Source organism: Chroicocephalus ridibundus, chromosome 8 (genome assembly GCF_963924245.1).
Source record: "Chroicocephalus ridibundus chromosome 8, bChrRid1.1, whole genome shotgun sequence".
NCBI classification, from domain to species: domain Eukaryota; kingdom Metazoa; phylum Chordata; class Aves; order Charadriiformes; family Laridae; genus Chroicocephalus; species Chroicocephalus ridibundus.
Window position 1 is genome coordinate 40,409,613 of NC_086291.1, and position 19,147 is coordinate 40,428,759.

The 19,147-nt window shown below is 52.8% G+C and overlaps 1 protein-coding gene across 8 annotated transcripts in view; it reads right to left on the minus strand.

Moving 5' to 3' along the window:
- RAB11FIP3 (RAB11 family interacting protein 3) overlaps positions 1-19,147 on the minus strand; it is an 85,093-nt gene that overhangs the window by 10,686 nt on the left and 55,260 nt on the right. For 7 of the 8 annotated variants that reach the window (XM_063343612.1, XM_063343616.1, XM_063343614.1 and 4 more), the window contains 5 exons: positions 15,405-15,592; positions 11,711-11,884; positions 7,268-7,402; positions 4,027-4,062; positions 1,212-1,305 (listed from right to left, as the gene is read on the minus strand). In XM_063343612.1, the coding sequence (XP_063199682.1) occupies positions 1,212-1,305; positions 4,027-4,062; positions 7,268-7,402; positions 11,711-11,884; positions 15,405-15,592 (627 nt within the window). The remainder of the gene's footprint in view (positions 1-1,211; positions 1,306-4,026; positions 4,063-7,267; positions 7,403-11,710; positions 11,885-15,404; positions 15,593-19,147) is intronic. The other variant, XM_063343613.1, reaches the window with a different exon arrangement.

The window sequence follows — 19,147 nt, forward strand, 5'->3', positions numbered from 1 at the left end:
ATGGGAGCTGGTGGGGAAGGATCAGAGATGTGTACAGCCCCCTGCACCTATACGGGGCTTATTTCAGCTCTATTTGCATTTTCATTCATTTTCCCTAAATAGTGCACAGCTTTGAAGAGCAAAGGGGGGCCGGGAGCACCCTTCCACATCCCACCCAAGCAGGAGTGTGGGTCGGTGGGTGGGAAACTGCAGCAGGACAGAGTTCGTGGTCCCCAAAATCCCATTTATACCCATAAAGAACAATCACGAACGAGACGCAACCAGGATCCTGTCTGCAAAACCCAAACCATCGCTCTGGGGAGAAGGGCAAGTGACAACTAAGTGTCTTAAAAAAGAAACATGCAGAGACACACGGCTCCTCCCAGAAGTGCATACGCGGTTTCCCAAGCCAGATGCCTTCAGGAACATGAGTGTTTTATTCATCTTTCAGACTTGGAAACACATTGTTTTAAAAATTCTTTTAAAGGTCTTCTATGCATTGTAATTATATCCGAGTGCAGCCACACACACATATGCATTTCTCTTTCACATGCTGCTCCATTGCAGCTAGTTGCGATTCCAGAATTAAAAAGCCATTTTCAAGGCATTTTGGGACTGCAGCGAATACTTACGCAAGCCACAACTCACCCATCTTTACCTTTCCTGCTTTTCCTTAGCTATTTTTATGAGGAGGTGGCTCAAACAAAAGCTTTCTCATGCTCCTGCACCGCTCCTATCTTGCCCTACAACCCTTTCCTTGTAAAACCCAACAGGACCGGCACAGAATCAGCCTGACATCCTGACGGCACGAGCAGCAGCGGCAAGAGCGTGCCGAGGAAAGGAAGTCCTCGTTTCGCATCGGGCGATTTCACTCATTTTGGAAAAGCAGAAATTGAGGACGTCTGGTTGCATGAAGCAGAAGTGAAAACGCAGCCTTGCAGAGAGCTGCCCGCTCCCTCCCTGCCGGAGAGCTGGAGGGGGCTGCAAGCGGGACAGCACACTGCCATCCCCAGGAGAAGGCACCAGTGCCACCTCCTGACGCAACACAGGACCTCTGCAGTTCAACACGGAGTGGTCTCGCTCTCCATCCCCTTGCCGAGGGGTTCCTGTGTCCCACCCGCACGGATCTACCCGGTGGCAGCAAGAGAAGCTCCAGCCCGAGTCCTGCCCGGGGATTGCAGGGCATTGCGAGCCGCGGCGTGCTCCAGGATAGCAGACAGCCCCGCTCTTACCTTGTCCGTGATGTCCTCTTCTGTACACTCCAGCGTCTCCCGGTAAGGCTCCTCCATCACCCCCACGGACAGCGCGCTCGTCTGATGCAACTGCCTATAATGGAGACAAACCACCCCAACCCACAGCAACGCCAACATTAGAGCGAACATCACACGACATGGCAACCTCAGACGACGACCGCTATTGCTGGACGCGGTCCCTTCTCTCCCCTCCTCAGCTGCCACCTCCTTTTCCAAGGGGATTTAATAGCTCTGCTCCTTCTCGGGCCGCAGGATCTATGGCAAAGGACGGTGTGGGGCAGGTCCTTCTCACCACCAAGTTCTCCAATAAGCTGACGGCCTCGGTGCGCCCGGATAACTGGGCTGAGCGGGCGGCTGCTTACCGGCCAAGGGGAGCGCAGACGTGGACACATACTGCTGGGACTTCATACTATGATCGTTTGTTCTTGCTCTTTGGAATGGGAAGAGATAAGAGCTCCCTCTTTTCACTTTCTTTAGGAACGTACCACGGCCACGTGTTATCCAGCAAAGGACAGAGTACTCTGCTCTAACCACTGATAAGGTTAATAAAAAGTGGGGGGCAAGGGGTGTAAAGGGAGGGAGGGGAGGAAAAAAAACCACCCTGAACCTGTTGTGAAACGTCCCCAGCCCACCTCCCCGCACCGGCCGCGCCAGCCGAGAGCGAGCTAATCATTAGCGAGGCCTTGTGACATTGGTGTCCACAGCCACCTAAAGGACACCCACCCCTCGGAGGGGCTGGTCTGCGCTCGGGGTATCGCTGCAGATCCGCTCCGCCGTCTCCCGGCACGAGAAACCGCTTCTTGCCACGGGGAGGGGGGGTCGTGTTCCAGCTCTGTGAACCCCAGGCAGATGCCACCTGGAGAAAACCGCGCTGCTCTCCCACCACAGCTCCTACAACGAGCGGCTTGATCTACCTTCCAAGCCAGTGCTGCTTCGAGCAAGAGGTGAACGAGAAAAACCTCGGGTTTTTTCCCCTAGAAATTTGTAAGGTGGGCTCACAAACTCACCCTGCGACACAATAGGCTCGTGCAAATATTCAGGAAGCCTAACTGGCATTTACCGAAGGGACCACAGCTGAGTACCAGCCTTATTTTGCATCCTCATCCCGAGTATATATTTAGATTCTAAAGTCTCGGGCACAGTTGTCATTTAAATCCTGCCAAGCACAACAGGGCCTAAGCAGCTGAGATTTCTTGGCACAAGCAGAACCTGGATAACAAAAATCAGGAAAGAGCCCTCACCAAAATAAAACCCGAATTGCTAAAAGCAAACGCTTTGGGATTCTATTCAGTAATTACAGTATCTGCGACAAAGGGCTTGGTTTGGGCTGATCTTAAGGATCTGGCTCTACTCCGCAGCAAAACCCTGTTATCTCCTTGTTATCACAAACTAAACTCGACTCCTGAATTAACCAATTCAAGTCCCACAATCTCAGAAAAGCATCTTGCAAACGCAAAGGGCTCAATCCTCCATAAAACAAAGCATCTCCGTTCCCAAAAGATTGAAGTCCAAACCCCCCCAGATTTGCCCTGCCAGGCACGGGACACAAACGAGAGCTAAAACAGGAAACCTGGGGACAGGCTGCTCCCTTCAACCTTCTTTCCTGCCAGTGTTTTTAACAAAGATGTAGAAAGTAAGATGACCGGATCTAGGAAATGTAATATCAAGGACTTGCTTCCTTGCCAGGAGGGGAAACCATGCCGGGGGCGAGGAATTGCTGACTGCAGGGAAAATGGAGAAGGGAAAAGGTGTGAGAGCATGGAGGGGAGGGAAGAGGCATGCAGAAGCTGCTCGGGGAGCAGGGCACGGGGGTATGAGCACGAGCATCACCCAAATCGAACTGCCCGTTCCTCTGCAGCACCCCTGCCCCGCTCAGAAACGGGCAAAGAGAAAGCCAAGGACCGCGGAGGGCAATGTCCCGTCTCCCCGCCGGCGTGGGGCAGGGACAGGCAGGACAGCTAAGGTCAGCCTCGGTATATTCTTAAAAGCAGGATGAGACGGGAAGAGGAGGGATGGCGAAGCTGGGAAAGGAAAGGTGAGCATCGGGGTGCCACGGGGAGGGGATGGACCCTCCGCCCCAGCGATTCAGAGTAAACCCTGCGGCTTTTCCTCTGCCAGGAAGGGATAAAAATGCCCACGAGGAAAGGGCAACCGGCATCATGTGAGAGGGTCCGGCAGGAGCGAAGCGGCACAGCGTTAAACCCCAGGTGGGGTTTCCTAAAACTCCCCAAAGCCCCTGGGCGAGCCCGGGGAGGTGGGGGGGGGCTGCTCCCGCAGAGTCAAGCGTTGAGCGTTTACACCGAGCAAAGGGAAACGGAGAGTGGTCCGAGGCGGCTGGCTTTTTTGGGGTGCCGGAGAAACCCCTCCGAGCTGGTGTACAGACCTCTAGGGACCCACGGCGGTGACACTGGGGAGGAGAGAGCCCCGCCACGCAATCCGGAGGGACGGGCCCTTCTAGAGACTCCTTCCCCGCTCCACATGCCCCCTGCCAGGCAGGATGGAGGCGGGGGCAGGGGGCGGGGGGCAAAGCACCCCTGCTTTTGCCCTGGAAGAAATCAGACTGACGCCAACCTCCAGCTGCGCGCACGAGCGAAACCCCCCTGATTTCACAAAAACAGCTATTGCAAACTATCTCAGGATTAAACCCGCTTTTCCCCGGCGCTATGCAAGACGTCCAGAAGTACAAAATCGCAAACTTATTTTGATAACCTCCCCTCCGCACGCCCAGCAGATAGTACAGGCCCCCCCCGCCCCCCCGCAACCCCGGCAAGCATTAATACGAGCGTGAGCTTACCTTGCTACCTTCTTGCTCGAGAGTCTTTTATTTGGACTGCAAAAACGGAGAAAAAACAGGAAAGAGTTAGGAAAGCTGACAGCGGAGAGCAAGGGAAACGGGAAACTGCAAGCACTCGGGGGCACATCCTCGGCTATGGCAGGGGAGCGCCGCTGCATGCACCACCCAGCCCCCCGCCCCGGGGAAAGGCAGGCGAGGAACCCGCTCACGCCTTTAACAACGCAGAGATAACGAACCCAATGGGATAATGCCGCCGAAAACCTCCAGCAACGGTACCCTCGCACCGGCTGATCCCTGTCCTGAAAGCCGATCCCCAAAGGAAAGTGCTAATTATAGCCGGGAGCTCGGTGGGCTTCGGCCGGGCTCCCGCCCCCCCCAAGCACCCACCTGCCGCCCCCCCCGGAGCCCCCTGCCCACCAGCCGGGGGACAGGCAGCACCTCCTGCCTGCAAACCGGCACCTCCACCCTTCCGGTTCACGCTTCTCCCAAAGGTTATTCCCGCTCTTCGGCTCCGGATCACCCGAGAATTGCTGCCAACTCGCAGCTCAGAGATTTTTAGGAGCTGCGGATCGTGTCCCTTTCTGGATTTTAAGCACGGGCGGCGTGCTAACCGCTGGGGAGGGGTACGAGCTCTCCTTTGCCCTGATACATGATGGAAATCACTCCGTGTGTGCCCGAGCCAGCTGCCACCATACCACAGCGGTCAGGGTTTAGCTAAGGCTTGGCATGACCCAGGGTATGAAGAGCCAAGCTCCGCATCACCCTACCCCTGGGGCTGCAGGCTCTCCCCACTGAGAAAAAAAAAAGGAAGCTTTTTTTTTCTCTTTTTCTTTTTCTTTTTTTTTTTTTTTCCCGAAAGGGCTGCTTGCTAAGATGCTCCTTCCAGTCCTTGGGTGGTGTCGGATGCAAGCCGCATGCTAAGCGAAGCAAAAGGGGCTTGGATCTCGCCTTCCACCCCAAACACGCACTGGCGTCAAACAGGTGCCAGCGGGACACGTCGCGGACACCAAATCACTGACCGGTGCCAGCCAACACGGCTCTAGCCCCAGCGGAGAAGCAGCAACTGCATTCCCTGGTGCTTAGCTCAGCTTAAAGAAAAATAAATAAATAACAAATAAAATAAAATCATCTGGGAGCTCATTCCTGCCTAGAGCTGCAACAATGATATTAGTTCTTAGAAGGAGGAATTAAAAATAGCTCAGGAAAATTTTATTTTTCTAAAAAAAGCAAACAATGAGGGACCAGGGGCTGTTGTCGGGGTTACCGGCCCTCGTGTCAATAGTGCGTCCCCAAACCCCGGATTTCCAAGGAGGGCAAGAATCGCTGCTGGCCGGGCTTCAAGGCCGCGCGGCAGCCGCCCGAGGTCAGGCCCCCCCGTCTGCCAGCAGTCGTACGGAGTCACATACGGCCCCAGCACCGGGGAGAGAAACAATATTTTTCCTCTGCAAACAGCTTCTCGGAAAGCAGCGCCGGGTTCTCGGGAAGCGGGGGGGGAGACACACTTCAAGGGCACTAAAACAAAACCTGCTTTTACAGCAGGAGCTCCTCCGAGCTCCTGGAGGATTTCTCCCCACGTGGCGGGCGCGGGGAGCAGTGCCCCGACGCCGGGACCAGGCTCCCCACCTTCTTCCAAGTATAAAATGCTGCGTAAAAACACCCATAGCCTTTAAGAGCGGGGCTGTTAGAGGGCAGCGCGGGCTTCACCCCATCCTTTGGTGCGGGTGTCTTCAGGTTTTGCCTCCCAGGAACGGTGCCAGAGGTTGGTCCAGTTTCTGCCGCTCTCTTCGCCCGCAGCCTAGGACTTGGTCCCCTTGCGTTGTTGGTGATGCTGGGAGCAACCACCAGATCCTGGCGCGTCCCCTCTACTGCACGGGGACACCTCACCTGTCCTCAGCGCAGAAAGGGTGGTCAACGTCCCTTCCATCAGGTCGGTGCGCAGGGGACATTTGGAACAAATTCCCAGCAAATTTGTGCCAGGGAAACCCTGAACACAGAGGGAGGAACCATATCTACTCACCCTGAGCCCAAAGTGCACACGTTAAATCAAAACCTATGGAATTCCCAGCACGACACCATGGGATGGGGAAGCCTCCTCTGGAAATCCCATCCACCACAGGAGGCTCTGAGGTGGCCGTTCGGCTTTGCAGGTAAATTTGGTGGACAAAGCCTCAAATGGAGCGGGGCTACTGGTGCATCCAGGGAATTCTAGGATCTCCTTAATAACTGCATAACCTGGGACTCATCGCTGACCCTCAAGGCCCTCCAACAGCGAAGTCAACTATTCACCCGAGAAAGGGAGAGAAGTATTTTTTCCATTAAAAAATTTAAGCCCCTATTTGTTTCCCAGTTGTCTTCCCACCGCTACCTAGCCCAGGAGAGCTCCCACGTCACGCTGTCCCTGCAGAGGACAGATAGAGACCAAGAGCGTGACCAAAAACCGGGCTGGAAAAAGCACGCCAGATGCGAGAAGAATGATTATCATTACTACCGCCATCCTTGCACTCAGCAGACTGAAAAAAAGGTCTGAAAAAATAAATGAACAAATAGAAATCCCTCCCCACTTGTCAAAGCAGCAAATCCAGCTGCTGGCTGGTAGATCTCAAACGTTACGTTCAAAAGCTCGCGATGTTCCTACACAAAGGCCCCAGTGTCTATCACGTCTACCCGGCTAGTGGTGGCACACAGGTGGGCAGGCAGCTGGCGAAGCAAGATTTTACCGCTGCAAAGCGAGAGCATCTACGGAAGAGGTCCCAAGCCCCAGAAAACAAGCCGATGGCTCCAGGTTACTGCTGCAGGGGGAGGACGGGCTGTACCTGCCCTTCCAGGTTGAACCGGAAATTTAGAGGTGCCTCCATGCTGGCTATTACTGGCCAGAAGACCTGGCAGTTTTTTCCTTGGTGACAGAAATACTGTACGCGATCAGCTTTAAGTCCCAAGGCAAAGGACTGCATTTACTTGGAGCGTGAAGAAGTGCCCACCACTCAGCAGGACATGCAAAGAGGTCACCCAGGGCAGAAGGGAAGACTTTCGCTGTCTGCCAGCCTCCGTGGCTCAGACTACAGGAAACTTCTGCTCACCCTCCATAACTTTATTATAACCTTTACCACCTGGAGAGGTTCACCTTGGTGAAATTCATCCCCATCCGCAAGCAGGCCAAAGGAAATCTGCGCAAGACAAGGAGAGTCTTCCCTTTCAGACCATCGTTCCCCGCAGCGAAACGGCCCCGCACAAGCCCAGTTACCTATTCATTTCAAGATCATTCAGGCGAGCGGAAAGATCCTCAAGGCGGTTGATTTGTTTGTGGCACTGGCTACAGTAAAACTCAAAAGCTTCATCTGCGATAATGCTGTGCAGTTTCGCAGCGAGCGGATTGGCGCTAGAGAAATCACAAGGGTCATTTCAACAGGACAGAACAGACAGGGCTGATTTTCATCCGTGGCTTCCACAAGCTGAGCGTAGGGTGGGGCAGGGGAGCTTTTGGCGTGAGATACAAGGCCTGCGATTAAAACTTTCAGGGTGGATTGGGTCACCTCCCCCTGCCCCCCTGCCCTCGATTTTAGAAGTCAAATCACAGTTAATATGGAGTTGCTACAAATTAGCAGGATTTCCACCAAGACTTAGAGCTTGGCCCCTGTTTCCAAACCCCTGTGCCAGCCGGCTCTTTTGGAGGACCCCCTCCGGGAGCCCAGGGAAGGCGAGGTGCACGCTTCCCACAAACCTACACAACTACAAAGTTTATTTGCCGACATGACTTTCCAATCAACCCATCTCACGAGGCTCTAGCAAGGGTCCTGGTTTGCCTCGGTAAAAGCAGACCAAAGTCACACATCCCCAGACTGGGCGCCAACAGCCAAATCCTTTGGTCGGTCGCACCGTTTTCCAACGGGATGCTCGAAAAATTGAGCACCTGCGCTGCTGCGGACCCACCGTTAGTAACACAGGGCCCGATTTTCATTGGAGAGAGCTCCTCTTTTCAGCTACACTCAAAAAGGCGGTTGCGATTCATCTGCTGTCTCCTACGAAGCGAAGCACGGGGAAGCTAAGCAGAAGTGTTGCCTTACTGTAGGCGACACCATTTGGCAAGGGGACAGGGGGGTCTACAGGACTTTAACAGCCTGGGGAGCTACTGGGTCCGGTCAGCGGTTCATTTTTAGCTGCTGACGCGGGACTCAAGCTGTCGAGGGACTCACCAATACTTGGCAAACCATTTCCCCCACCTGACATGACTTGGGCAGGACAGAGTTCGGCCAAGGGATTTTGAACAGCAAAGAGTTTGTGTTAATTTGGGGCCAAATACACATTCCAGAGCCTTCCTGGAGGAAAACGTGCTTCTGGAAGCCACGGACTTGAATCAAAGAAAGGTTAATAGTGAAGAAACAAAGCAGTTCAATAAGAAAGACAGGTAAAGGTGTGAGCAAACACAAGCAAGCTTAAAACCAAAAGGCATACGAAAGGGCTAGTCAACCCCGTGATACGGATCTACACTGGCAAGTCCTGGCCCGGGGGATGCTGAGTGCCCGGGATACCCTGAGAGGGGTCCCCTGGCTCCAGCTCTGTTGCCTAAACCCCTCATTGACGTGATTTTGGTGGCAGGGGGGTGTCAACGGCCCAGCCACCCCCAGGGTCAGGCCTCTGAGTTTGTGCCGTCTGTACAGTATTTCCAAGCCCCCTTAGAACAGGCAACTGGAAAACAGTAAACACCAAATTGCTCGTTTTTTCCTGTTCCTGGAAAAAATAAAAATACTGAAAAACACTCCCCCTACCCTCTAGGGCAGATTTGGACCCAGGATAATCATTATCCACCAGCATTCAGTTGAGTTGCTCAGGCTTTGCGCAGGGTAAGAGGTGACAGAAGCTTTTGTGGCACCTGGAAGAAGTGACGTGCCCATTTCTGGGCTCTGTCCTCGCCCTTTGGCGAGGAGGCCCCTTCGGTGCGTCCTCCTCATCCCCGCCGGGCACATCCTCGCCGAGGTGTGAACCCGAATCTAACCAGCGTTAACCAAAACGGGAAGAGAAGCGTAGAGGAGAAGCCAGAGACCAGCCTGGCAACTCTTGGGGTGCATGCAGATATTCCTGGCCTCTGGTTGCGTTGGTTGGTTGCCCGTTGAGTGGGTGAGAGCTCCACCGCACTGCGCCCCCGGGGCGTCCCCTCCTACCCCTGGTGGCAAGCGGCCAGGCTCTGCCCCATGCCAGCCTCCTCCCTCCATCTCGGGGAGCAATGGGCGTCTTCCACAGAGCATCGGTGCATACGGACACAGCACGTCGGCAGCCGAAATGGGTGCGTGCGAGGAGCTTTTCCCTTCAGTTGCCACTTGTTTACCACCAAGCGCTGCAGTGGGACTTCTCTCACCAGATGGATGTGCCAGGGAAGAGGGGGCAACCCAAGAGGAGGGATCGCAAACACACACGCAAGGACTAAGCAGGAAAACGCATGACCATAGACTCATAGAATGTGTTGGGTTGGAAGGGACCTCTAAAGGCCATCTAGTGCAAACCCCCGGCAGTGAGCAGGGACATCTTCAACTAGATCAGGTTGCTCAGAACCTCATCAAGCCTGGCCTTGAATGTCTCCAGGGATGGGGCCTCCACCACCTCTCTGGGCACCCTGGGCCAGTGTCTCTCCACCCTCAGTGTAAAGAACTTCTTCCTAATGTCTCATCTAAACCTGCCCTGCTCTAGTAGGGTACCCTGAAGGCTCCTGGGTTTTGTATGAGTCCTCTGGTGAAGATCTGGAGCTGCGGCAGGAATATTTGTTGATGTTATTCCCACTCAGAGACTCTTGTAACATGGAAAGGGTGCATGGCGATGTGACCGTTCACAAGCGATAGCGTTCCTTGTATTAAAACCACAGCCAAACAAGAGAGTTCCACCTGAACCAGAGATATCCTGTAGTTCTTTGTGGTTTCACTACATTTAAACATACTAGGGAGGCAGGGCTGTGTTCAAAACACCAGCACAACCTCAGAGAACGATCAGCTAAGGATCTTCATGCACGCAACGATAAACCAAGGTAAGGGACCTGAAAGGCATGAGGAAATCCTCTGTTTCCAACAGAACCGCGTTCTTAACTCCAGAGGTTTTGCAGGGTTTATCTGCAGCCCGCCTCCCAGCAAGCTCCAGCAGTGAGTCTCCAGTATAAACGGCCAGAAGCCGTGTGGCCACGTGCCAAGTGAGCCCCTCCCGGCAGAGGAAAGATGCTGCAGAGCATCAGGTTGTGGATAAGATCCAAAGAGCAGCAGAGGGGAGACGGTGCCCCGACAGAGCAAGATTTGAACATCAGGAACATAGGTAACCTGGGAGCTCCGGACTGATATTAAAGAAAAAGTTTAACTGATTGCAAAGCTCCTTTAGCTGAGTATTTTCTTGCCAGAAGCCTTCTGAACTAGGTTGGAGGCCCAGACTCAAAGAGAAGCTCAAGAAGAATACTGAGGCTGGTTTTTATTCGAGAGCACTTCCTACGCTGCAGCACCGGCATTTCTGCACAGTGCCATCTAAGGACAAGCACGGACGAGCGACGCGTCCCTTCCATTGCAGGGTATCCCATCCCATCAAGCCCTGGAGCACCCGTTTCCTGACGTAAGGGGTTAGGCGTGCTTTAGAGCAACACTCTCCTATTGCAGGCTTAGTTAACACCTTCGAAACTGCTGCTGCAAGAGGAAAAGAAGAAAGGAGGAGAAGAGAAGGGAGGAGAAGAGAAGGGAGGAGAAGAGAAGGGAGGAAAAAAGAAAGTCAGCCCTGCCCTGACAGGTGTGACAGAGGATGTGACAGTACTTCCCTGCCAGCCCTCTGCAACCCAACTCTGCCAAGGGTTTTGGGGAGCTGGTAGAAAACAGGCAGACGGCAAAAGGAAAAAAAAAAAAAAAAAAAATGTTATGACAGGTTTGTACTGCTGCAGAAAGTCACAAACGTGTATCAGCCCAAAGGAAAAAAGGACGTTCTTGTCTTCAAGCCAAGTGCGTGGCTGGCAGGGACCACTCCTGCCCTGCGCAGAGATGCGCCGCCCGATGGAGGAACACGTCCCCGCTGCTCTCTCTCATCACAGGGACTTTGGGGGATGATCACACCAGCTTTTACACTTTTTTTTTTCCTTAGAAAGGAAGTATTGAGGGGTTTTGTACTCCTCAGTTCACCCTGCAGGGGCTGGGAAAAAAAAATAAATCCATATTTTCCTGGTTTCAGAGCCTAACGCGAGGAGTGCGGGAAATGCCTCTTGCTCCACCTATCCCTTAGGGTGCCCAGGGAAGGAAGGCTGCCGCAGCTTGGGCGAATCCAACCGAGCATCATATCAAAGCCGAAAAGACCAGCGCACAAGAAAGAAAAATGTCATCCAAAAGGACCAGAGGTAAAGCCACACGGTGGTTTTCTCTACCGGAAGGTTCTGCGAGGAGCCACAACCCCAGCAGTGGGAATGCGACGCTGCCCCAGACACATGTGAAACGCAGACTGCTCTTCTGTTAGCGCCTCTGGCTGGGAGGGTTCAGGAAAAGGAAAGACCGAGGGAGGCATCTCCTCTTCCACTTCCGAGACGATTATCCCGTTGTATCCAAACTTTGCCAGGAACCCCCTCTCGCCGGCCGACTGCTGTGCCAACCCAAAGGAAACAACTCCCAGACACAAAGCCTAAGCGAAGACGCCAAGCGAGTGAAAGCGGTTAAAAGGCGGCCAGCGCGGCGCTGAGCATTACCTGGGAGAGAGGAACGAGGAGCTATTAAAGCTGCTTTCCCCATTACACAAGCTGTCCGAGAACAAATCGGCTTCATTCCCTTCTCCGTAATCCTCAAAATGCTCCTCTCCGCTAATGACCGTCACAATGGAGTGGCCGAGCTCCGAGCCCAGGGGCAGGTCGTGCGGATGGGATCTGCGGGAGTGAAGAGGAAGACGTTAGAGGGTGGCCACTGCAACAGCCTTCCCAATTCCACATATTACCTCCATTTTCCAAGTCACGTCCCCCATTTCAGCTAACTCTTCCTTACAGCGCAATTCACCCCGTACCTTGAACACCAAAAAGGCAGCCCAGGCACCACCGGGAACTTTGCAGCAATTTTTTTTTCACCAGAAACTAACGGTTTTTTTCTACGCCAAGCTCCCCTGGCAGCTGCAACATAGGATTTGGGGGTAGGACTTGCAGGACAGGACCCGGGGTTGGTGACAAGCCCTTGCACGGCATGGGTGCAGCCAAAAGCACGGCAGAAAAAAAAAAAAGCTCGGCGTGTCCCAAACACGCCTTAAATATGTTTCGAATTCCACTGCTGGGCTCACACTCACTTATTGCTGTATAATCCTATCAAGAGCCCAGCAGCGGGGTTTAACGCTGTAACACCCCCCCACACTCACGCAATTCCCAGGCAGACGGAGGAGCCCTTTCCCTGCTCCTGCTGGGAAAACGCTGCACGCCCTCACGACAGTCTTGAGCGGAGGGAAAATACTGTTTCATGTGTTTTTAAGCCCGGATCCAGAAGGCCGTAGTGTGTTAAGCATCAGCCTAAACCCCGACCAGACCCAGCACAGGTCCCGGGACGTCCCTTGCTTCGGAGGGGACACAGCTTAGCACAGAAGTCATCGCTTCTCTAAGTGTCTTCTCACGTGCACGGCGTGAAAAATGAAGTCAAGCCACCACGGCAATACATGCCCGCTCTCGGAGCAGCACTTTGCTGCCCAGGAATTCAGAGGTTTTTAAAAATCAAGCTGGGAGGAAAAAGCAGGGTGGGATTTGTAGGAAGCAGGCTGGGGGAAAAAGCAGGGGGAGGGATTTGTAGGAACCCAGGTGTGAAAGCAGCCCGTGTATCTATGAGCCACAGGTACGTGTTTTGGGGGGGGACTAGCACCACTCTCCTCTCCAGAATTCAACGCTCTCAAAAAAAATATTGCGTTATAAATCTGATATTTCAGGCTATCACCTTCACCCGCTTGCTAGGAGAGGGGAAAATGGGGGTATGACTAGATTGCTGGACTAAATCAGAAAGGAAAAAAAAAAGATTACAGATAAGCCATTTATGACAAAAACCTGCACCATCTGAAGGATTTGCCCTTATCCCGTTAATAAAAAACATGTCAGCGTTCCAGCCACAACACATCTCTATTTAACCGCATACAAGCCCAGGCCAGCTTGTGGGCATCCGCACATCTTCCTTGTCCTCTTGCGAAGCCCCGTTCTTCCCGCAGCGGGATCCGTCAGATCCATCCTCCCTGGCGCCGAGTCGGACCCCGCACCCAGCAGACCGTTGCCAAAAGCATGGGAAATCTCTCCAGGAACACAAGGTGGCGGGTGTGTGTGTGTGTGTGCGTGTGTGTAATTTTTAAACTCGTCAGTGAAACCCAACCCCTAACGTCTAAATCGAGGGCTGCGGTTCGACAAGCACCGTAGGACAGCAGATCTGATCAGGCACCCGGAAACCCTCAGCCAGGGCTGCTTCGGGCAATAAATCGTACGAGTATTTCATAGACAGCTACTGGGGGCTCCAGCAGTGTCGAGATCCAGAGTCCAATGGATCTTTAGGACACACAGCCCAAATAACCTCTTAACGTCAAACCACCTCAGATATGTTGAGCTTTATCAGCTACTGAAAAGCAGTGTTGAAGCTTTGATTCAGTCCTGCAGCTGCTTGTACTTACTGACTGTCCCCTGGAAGAGCTCTGGGCCCTACAGGTGGAAAACTGCTGTCAGAGAATCACAGAGTGGTTTGGGTTGGAAGGGACATTAAAGACCACCCAGTGCCACCCCCTGCCCTGGGCAGGGACACCTCCCACCACACCAGGTTGCTCCAAGCCCCCTCCAACCTGCCCTTGAACACCTCCAGGGATGGGGCAGCCACAGCTTCTCTGGGCAGCCTGGGACAGGGGCTCACCACCCTCACAGCCAAGGATTTCTTCCTCAGATCTCATCTGAATCTCCCCTCTTCCAGTTTAAAACCATTTTCCCTTGTCCTGTCGTTCCCCTCCCTGATCCAGAGTCCCTCCCCATTGTCCTGCCTGCGGTCTGACGGCACCAAAACCACCCCTCAACAACTTGGGAATACACTTCCCAAAGGTTTTCATCTCAAGCCTTCCAAATCTTTAAGCCAACTGAACTTTTTCCTTGATTTTTTTTGGCTACCCAGAATCTGCGCACCTTTAACACACTTGGCAACAGGCACCACCCCGCTTGGCCAGAGCGCCCAAAGGACGCTCGCCCTTCCCAGACCCATGCTGGGAGTACCAGGGAAGCCTCAAGAACAACCTAATCTTAAAAAAAAAAAAAAAAAAAAAGTCCCAAGCAAAGCGTTTTGTACCTACAGGTAGGTGAATCCGAGGCACGCCATTTTCCCCAGAGGATGAGAGCGCACACAGGCTGCCATGGCCCCTCCGGAGACCCTCCGCTCGGCGGTCAGGGCACTCGGCAGCCGATTATATCCCGATTTAACTGTCACTGAGCTGAAGGCACTCGGGCGAGGAGAGCCTAGCCAGCTAATCCCATTTCTTCCCTAATCCACAGCACCCTTTCAGGCCCGGTGCCGAGGTGAGCACTGACCACTCATCTCCCGCGTCTCCAGATGTGATTTTGGGGTGGGAGGGAAGCCCGGTGCTTTCTAAAAGCAACAGGAACTGGAAGTACTCACCAGTGCATCAAGCCTGAGCGATGTATTTTTGGCCAAAAAAAAAAATATATACATGAGGAGACCTTAATCAACGATGGTTCCAGAGGTTTCAGCGCAGACCTTGGGTCGCTATTAAAGGAGTTATTCCATCCCTTCCCGCCTACCAGCATCCCATTTTCACCTCAAAAAACCACTTTTCCTGCAAAATGTAGGAAACGAGGCGGGCCCAGGAGCAGTTTCGCCAGCAGCGGTTCAGAGCCGGGGAAGATGATCTTAGCTCACTCTTCTGCGCTTCAGGCACAAGTCTAAAACCAGTTATTACAGGAGGTGGCTGCACATCAAAGGGCGCACGCATGTTTAGGAAAAACAAGAACACGATGAGTTCCCCTCCTGACTTGAAAATTATATGTTGCGTTTCTGGCTTAAGCGATAGATGAAAAACTGCAAGTATCTCAGGTGTTTGGATCATCTGAGAACTTACTTGCGAGGTTAAAGATGTTAATGAGGGTACAGAAGTTCTCCCAAGGCAAGCAATGATTAACTCAAAGAGATTGCCAGGCCGAGCTCCAAAACAGCCTACACATGCTGCAGTCTAATTATGATGATTATTCTTGAAGAAGAGCTATTTTGGTCTTACATGAAGTTACGGAGACAAAGAACAAACCAACCAGTTCCAGCAGGACAGACTCAGCCCGCTTTTTTTTAAATCCTCGGGCCGCATCTCCCTCGCTCCCTGTCTGCTCCCGGTTTGCCAGCGGTTCCTACCCCGGGCAGTGAGTTTTGCTCTTCGCCGTTCCCACTCACCCATGATCCGGCTCCTCGATGGGATCCGTGAATTCCGAGTGCACGGTGGAGTCAATGGCACTGTCCGTTTCTACTTCGTCGTGCATCTCGTGATGTACTAGTGTGCTGGTGTCTTCATCCGTGAAGGTTTCGCACTCGCTGTACGTGCTCTCGGAGCCCATGTAAGCACTGTCAGTCACCTCATTTGCCTGGGAAAAAGAAACACAAGAGGGAAAAAAAAAAAAAAAAGATACTATAGCAGTTTCGCCACACAGCAGCTAATTATTGCTGCGTTGCGTTTCTAAGCACGGAAATCCAAGCTCCTGAAGCCAGCGTGAGCCGTACCCCGCGTCCAGGTGCTGCTCTGGCTCCAGGGCCAAGGACCAAGCACCGCCCCAGGCCCCGCAAGCTTTGCAAGGGCAGTGTTTGGAAAACAGAGGGCAGAAATATATACTAAATAAAGAGGTGGAGGGAGGTTTTTGAGCGAGTACGGATTTGTCGAGTCCAGGAGGGATTACCCGCTGCTTACTCAGCGGTTCCGATCACCGCTGCTTTCACCCACTCCATTTTAGGCGGACACATTATTAATCTCAATTCTCTGAAAAAAAGACTATTCAAAACCACCGGTTGGCCCTTAAAGCACTTTCCTCCTCCTCTAGTAACACGAGGGCACCTTCCATCCCTCAACAGAAAATAAGCTGCTTTATAAATCTCCATTACAGCATCTAATTTGCAGGGACCGCAGCAGCAGGACACCCGAATCACCCCCACTTTCTGCTGGAACGGCATCTGGAATATTTTGCGCTGAATATTTTGCCCCGCCATCTGGTACCCGCGGCAGGCTCTGGGAAAGAATCACGGTTTAGTTTTTAAGACACCACTTTATATGAGCAGGGAGGACGGGGTTTTCCTCCCAGTTCGGCCCCTCAAGGCATTTATCTTCGGTCCTGCTCGCTCGCTCGTACACGTGGGCAGGGATGGTCCTAGAACCATCCCTGGGACGGATGAGCCTAGAACCATCCCCACATTTGGAGGGAGCACTAGAAGAAACACCCTCCTAAAGCAAACGCTCTCGTTACCCATCAAGGTGCCAGCTCAGTTCCCAGCATTTATGGGACTTCCCAGCATTTATGGGATTTTTCCAGCATTTATGGGATTTCCCCAGCGCACCCCAGAACAAATCAAGTCAGGTTTGGCTCTGGGATCTCTCCATCGCGGTGGGATCTGTCGGTGCTGGTGCTGAGCTCCAGCTGATCCTCTGCCACCGGAGGTGTCGGGCAGAGGGACGGGAGCCCTCCTGCCCTGCCTCGGGAGAAAAAGATGCTGATGAAAAGCCATTTGCTCCATCTGGAGTTCACCCAGCGGCATCAAACTTGCGCCAGCAGGGCAAAGTGGCAGCGTTTGGACCGCAGGCACCAAGAGTGAAGCAAACCTTCCCTTCCTCTGCCAGAGGGCACACAGAGCAGCTCTCCGCGCCTTCTCCAAGGGGTTTTTTTTGTCTTTTTTTTTAGAAAAAGAAGATTTCTCAAAGCCCTGTATTACAGCAGCTGGAAAGAAAACACAGCCATGCTGTCCTTGCGACAGCTGAACGAACAACTACATTAGAGCTGTTCATTCACAGCAGGGCGCGTACACGGCAGGGCGGAAGGGTCCTGCTTGTTGCTGCAGACGTTGGCCTCCCGTAGAAGAGCAGCGTTTCGGGCACGTGCTGTGTTTGTACGACAGGAGAGCACCAGAGCGAGAGAGACAAAAGTCCCGCTGCCATCGTGTTGCCTTGACTTTGCAAAGGCTGCTCTCGCCAGCCTGATTCTCCCCTTTTGGGTAAATACTCCACACCCCAAAGAACTTCTGCAGCTTCCACTGGTGCAAAGCGGCTCGAGATCCAACCAACGCCTCATTTTGCATCACCCACAAACCCCCAGGCTGCCTCGACACATGCGAGGCCAAAAAGGGCTAGCAAGAAGGTGTACGGGTGCTCTGAAAAACTGGGAGGGCTGGATGGAGAACTGCTCAGCAGCAGTCCCTGTTCTGCCTGGACACTGGGGAGCAAAGCAACCGAGCGAAGGCCCTTGCTTCGCTCTCGTCACCCCTGCGCCCTCTGAGCACACACAAATGGGTGATGGATGGAGACAGACAGACAGACAGAAGCCCCTCTTGTAACCTTGGTTCAGCTTTCATGGACTTACGGACATCAGCATCTCTCTAGGACACCTCCCTGAAGTTAAACATGACATGAACCTTCACAGAGCCAGAGTCTAAAGTCATCACCAGGAGAATTCCTAGAATCATAGAATCGCCTCGTTGGAAGGGACGTTTCAGATCATCGAGTCCAACCATCAACCTAATTCTGACAAAACTGATCACTAACCCGTGTCCCTCAGCACCACGTCTGCCCCTCTGTTAAATACCTCCAGGGATGGCGACTCCACCGCTTCCCTGGGCAGACTGTCCCCGTGTTCGATAACCCCTTCGGTGAAGACAGGGCTGTTCAAGTGAACTGGATTCAAACAGAGGAGAGGCTGCTGCAGCCAACATCATCCCTGGCATGGGAGAAGGCGGCTTTCACTAGCCTCCAAGATCAAAACAAAAGCCTCCTAACCCCGCCCCCCCCCACTTTAAAAAGCATAAATCCAGCAAGACCTAAATTACATACCTAAAGCTGGGGACTTGCTTAAGTGCTTTACTGGCTTTATGCTGCACTTCCTAGAAACACCGGTCAGGCTCCTAACACTGGAGCAGAAGGAGGGCGAGGGAGATTTGTCAGCGGAGGTTTGCCCTGCCAGCTCGTTCCCGGACACCCCAGGACATTGCAGCATCCCTGAGCCGAGCCCGGCAGCTCCCCGGTCTCCCCCGCGCTTTGTTTTGGGGGAAACCACCCCCCCCCCCGCCACTTCCAGCCGGCACCGCACGTCCCCAGTGCCCACAGCAGCGATGGAGCTACGTGGTGGCCTGGCCCAGCTCCACGGGGTGGGAGGCGGCGGGGACGTCCTGCAGCAGAGAGGGCTTGGGGGTGACAGCGGCCATCCGCCTTGGCAGATTTCCCTGCGTCCTTCAAAGGGATACTTTTTGCCTGTCTGAAAAAGATTTAATGCCAACCTGGAAATAACTTTGCTTCCAGACACTGAAGTAAATCCTGTTTGTTTGTTGTTTGTTTGTTTTGGGTTTTTTTTTGTTTTTTTTTTAAAATACAAAACCCAGCCCTTCCCACTGGAAAAGCTTGAATTTAACTATAAACTCAAGTATTATAATGAGCACAAAGTAAACTATTCCAAAGAAACAAAAACACCACCCCAAAACACTCCAACCCACCAGTAAATTGATTTAAAACCCACCCCTGTTGCGGTTACCGTCGCTGACCCTCTCAACACGAAGCATAACCAGGAGCTGAACAGCTCAGGCCATCAGAACATCCCTGAGTTAGATGATTAATTTATCAAATCACTACAAAACACCTTATTGATGGGAAAGACCGGTAAGGGCCAGGCTGAATGAGGGAGCAACCCTTGAGAGCAGCACATTGACCATCCTCCTTCAGCCGCGCTGAGGATGAGCAGTGATTTATTGATTTTTATTTTTTTTTTTTTTTTTAAAAGATGATCTGTAACACAATTCGCAAACTTTCTTTGTATTTAGCAAATAAGATTCTTTTTTTCCTCCTGTAATACTAGCCGAGATGAGGTTTCCAAAAGCGAGAGCCCTATTAAAATTAAACCTAATCGGTCAATGAGTTAAGAGGCAGTCGAAACTGCAAACAAAGTCCTTCC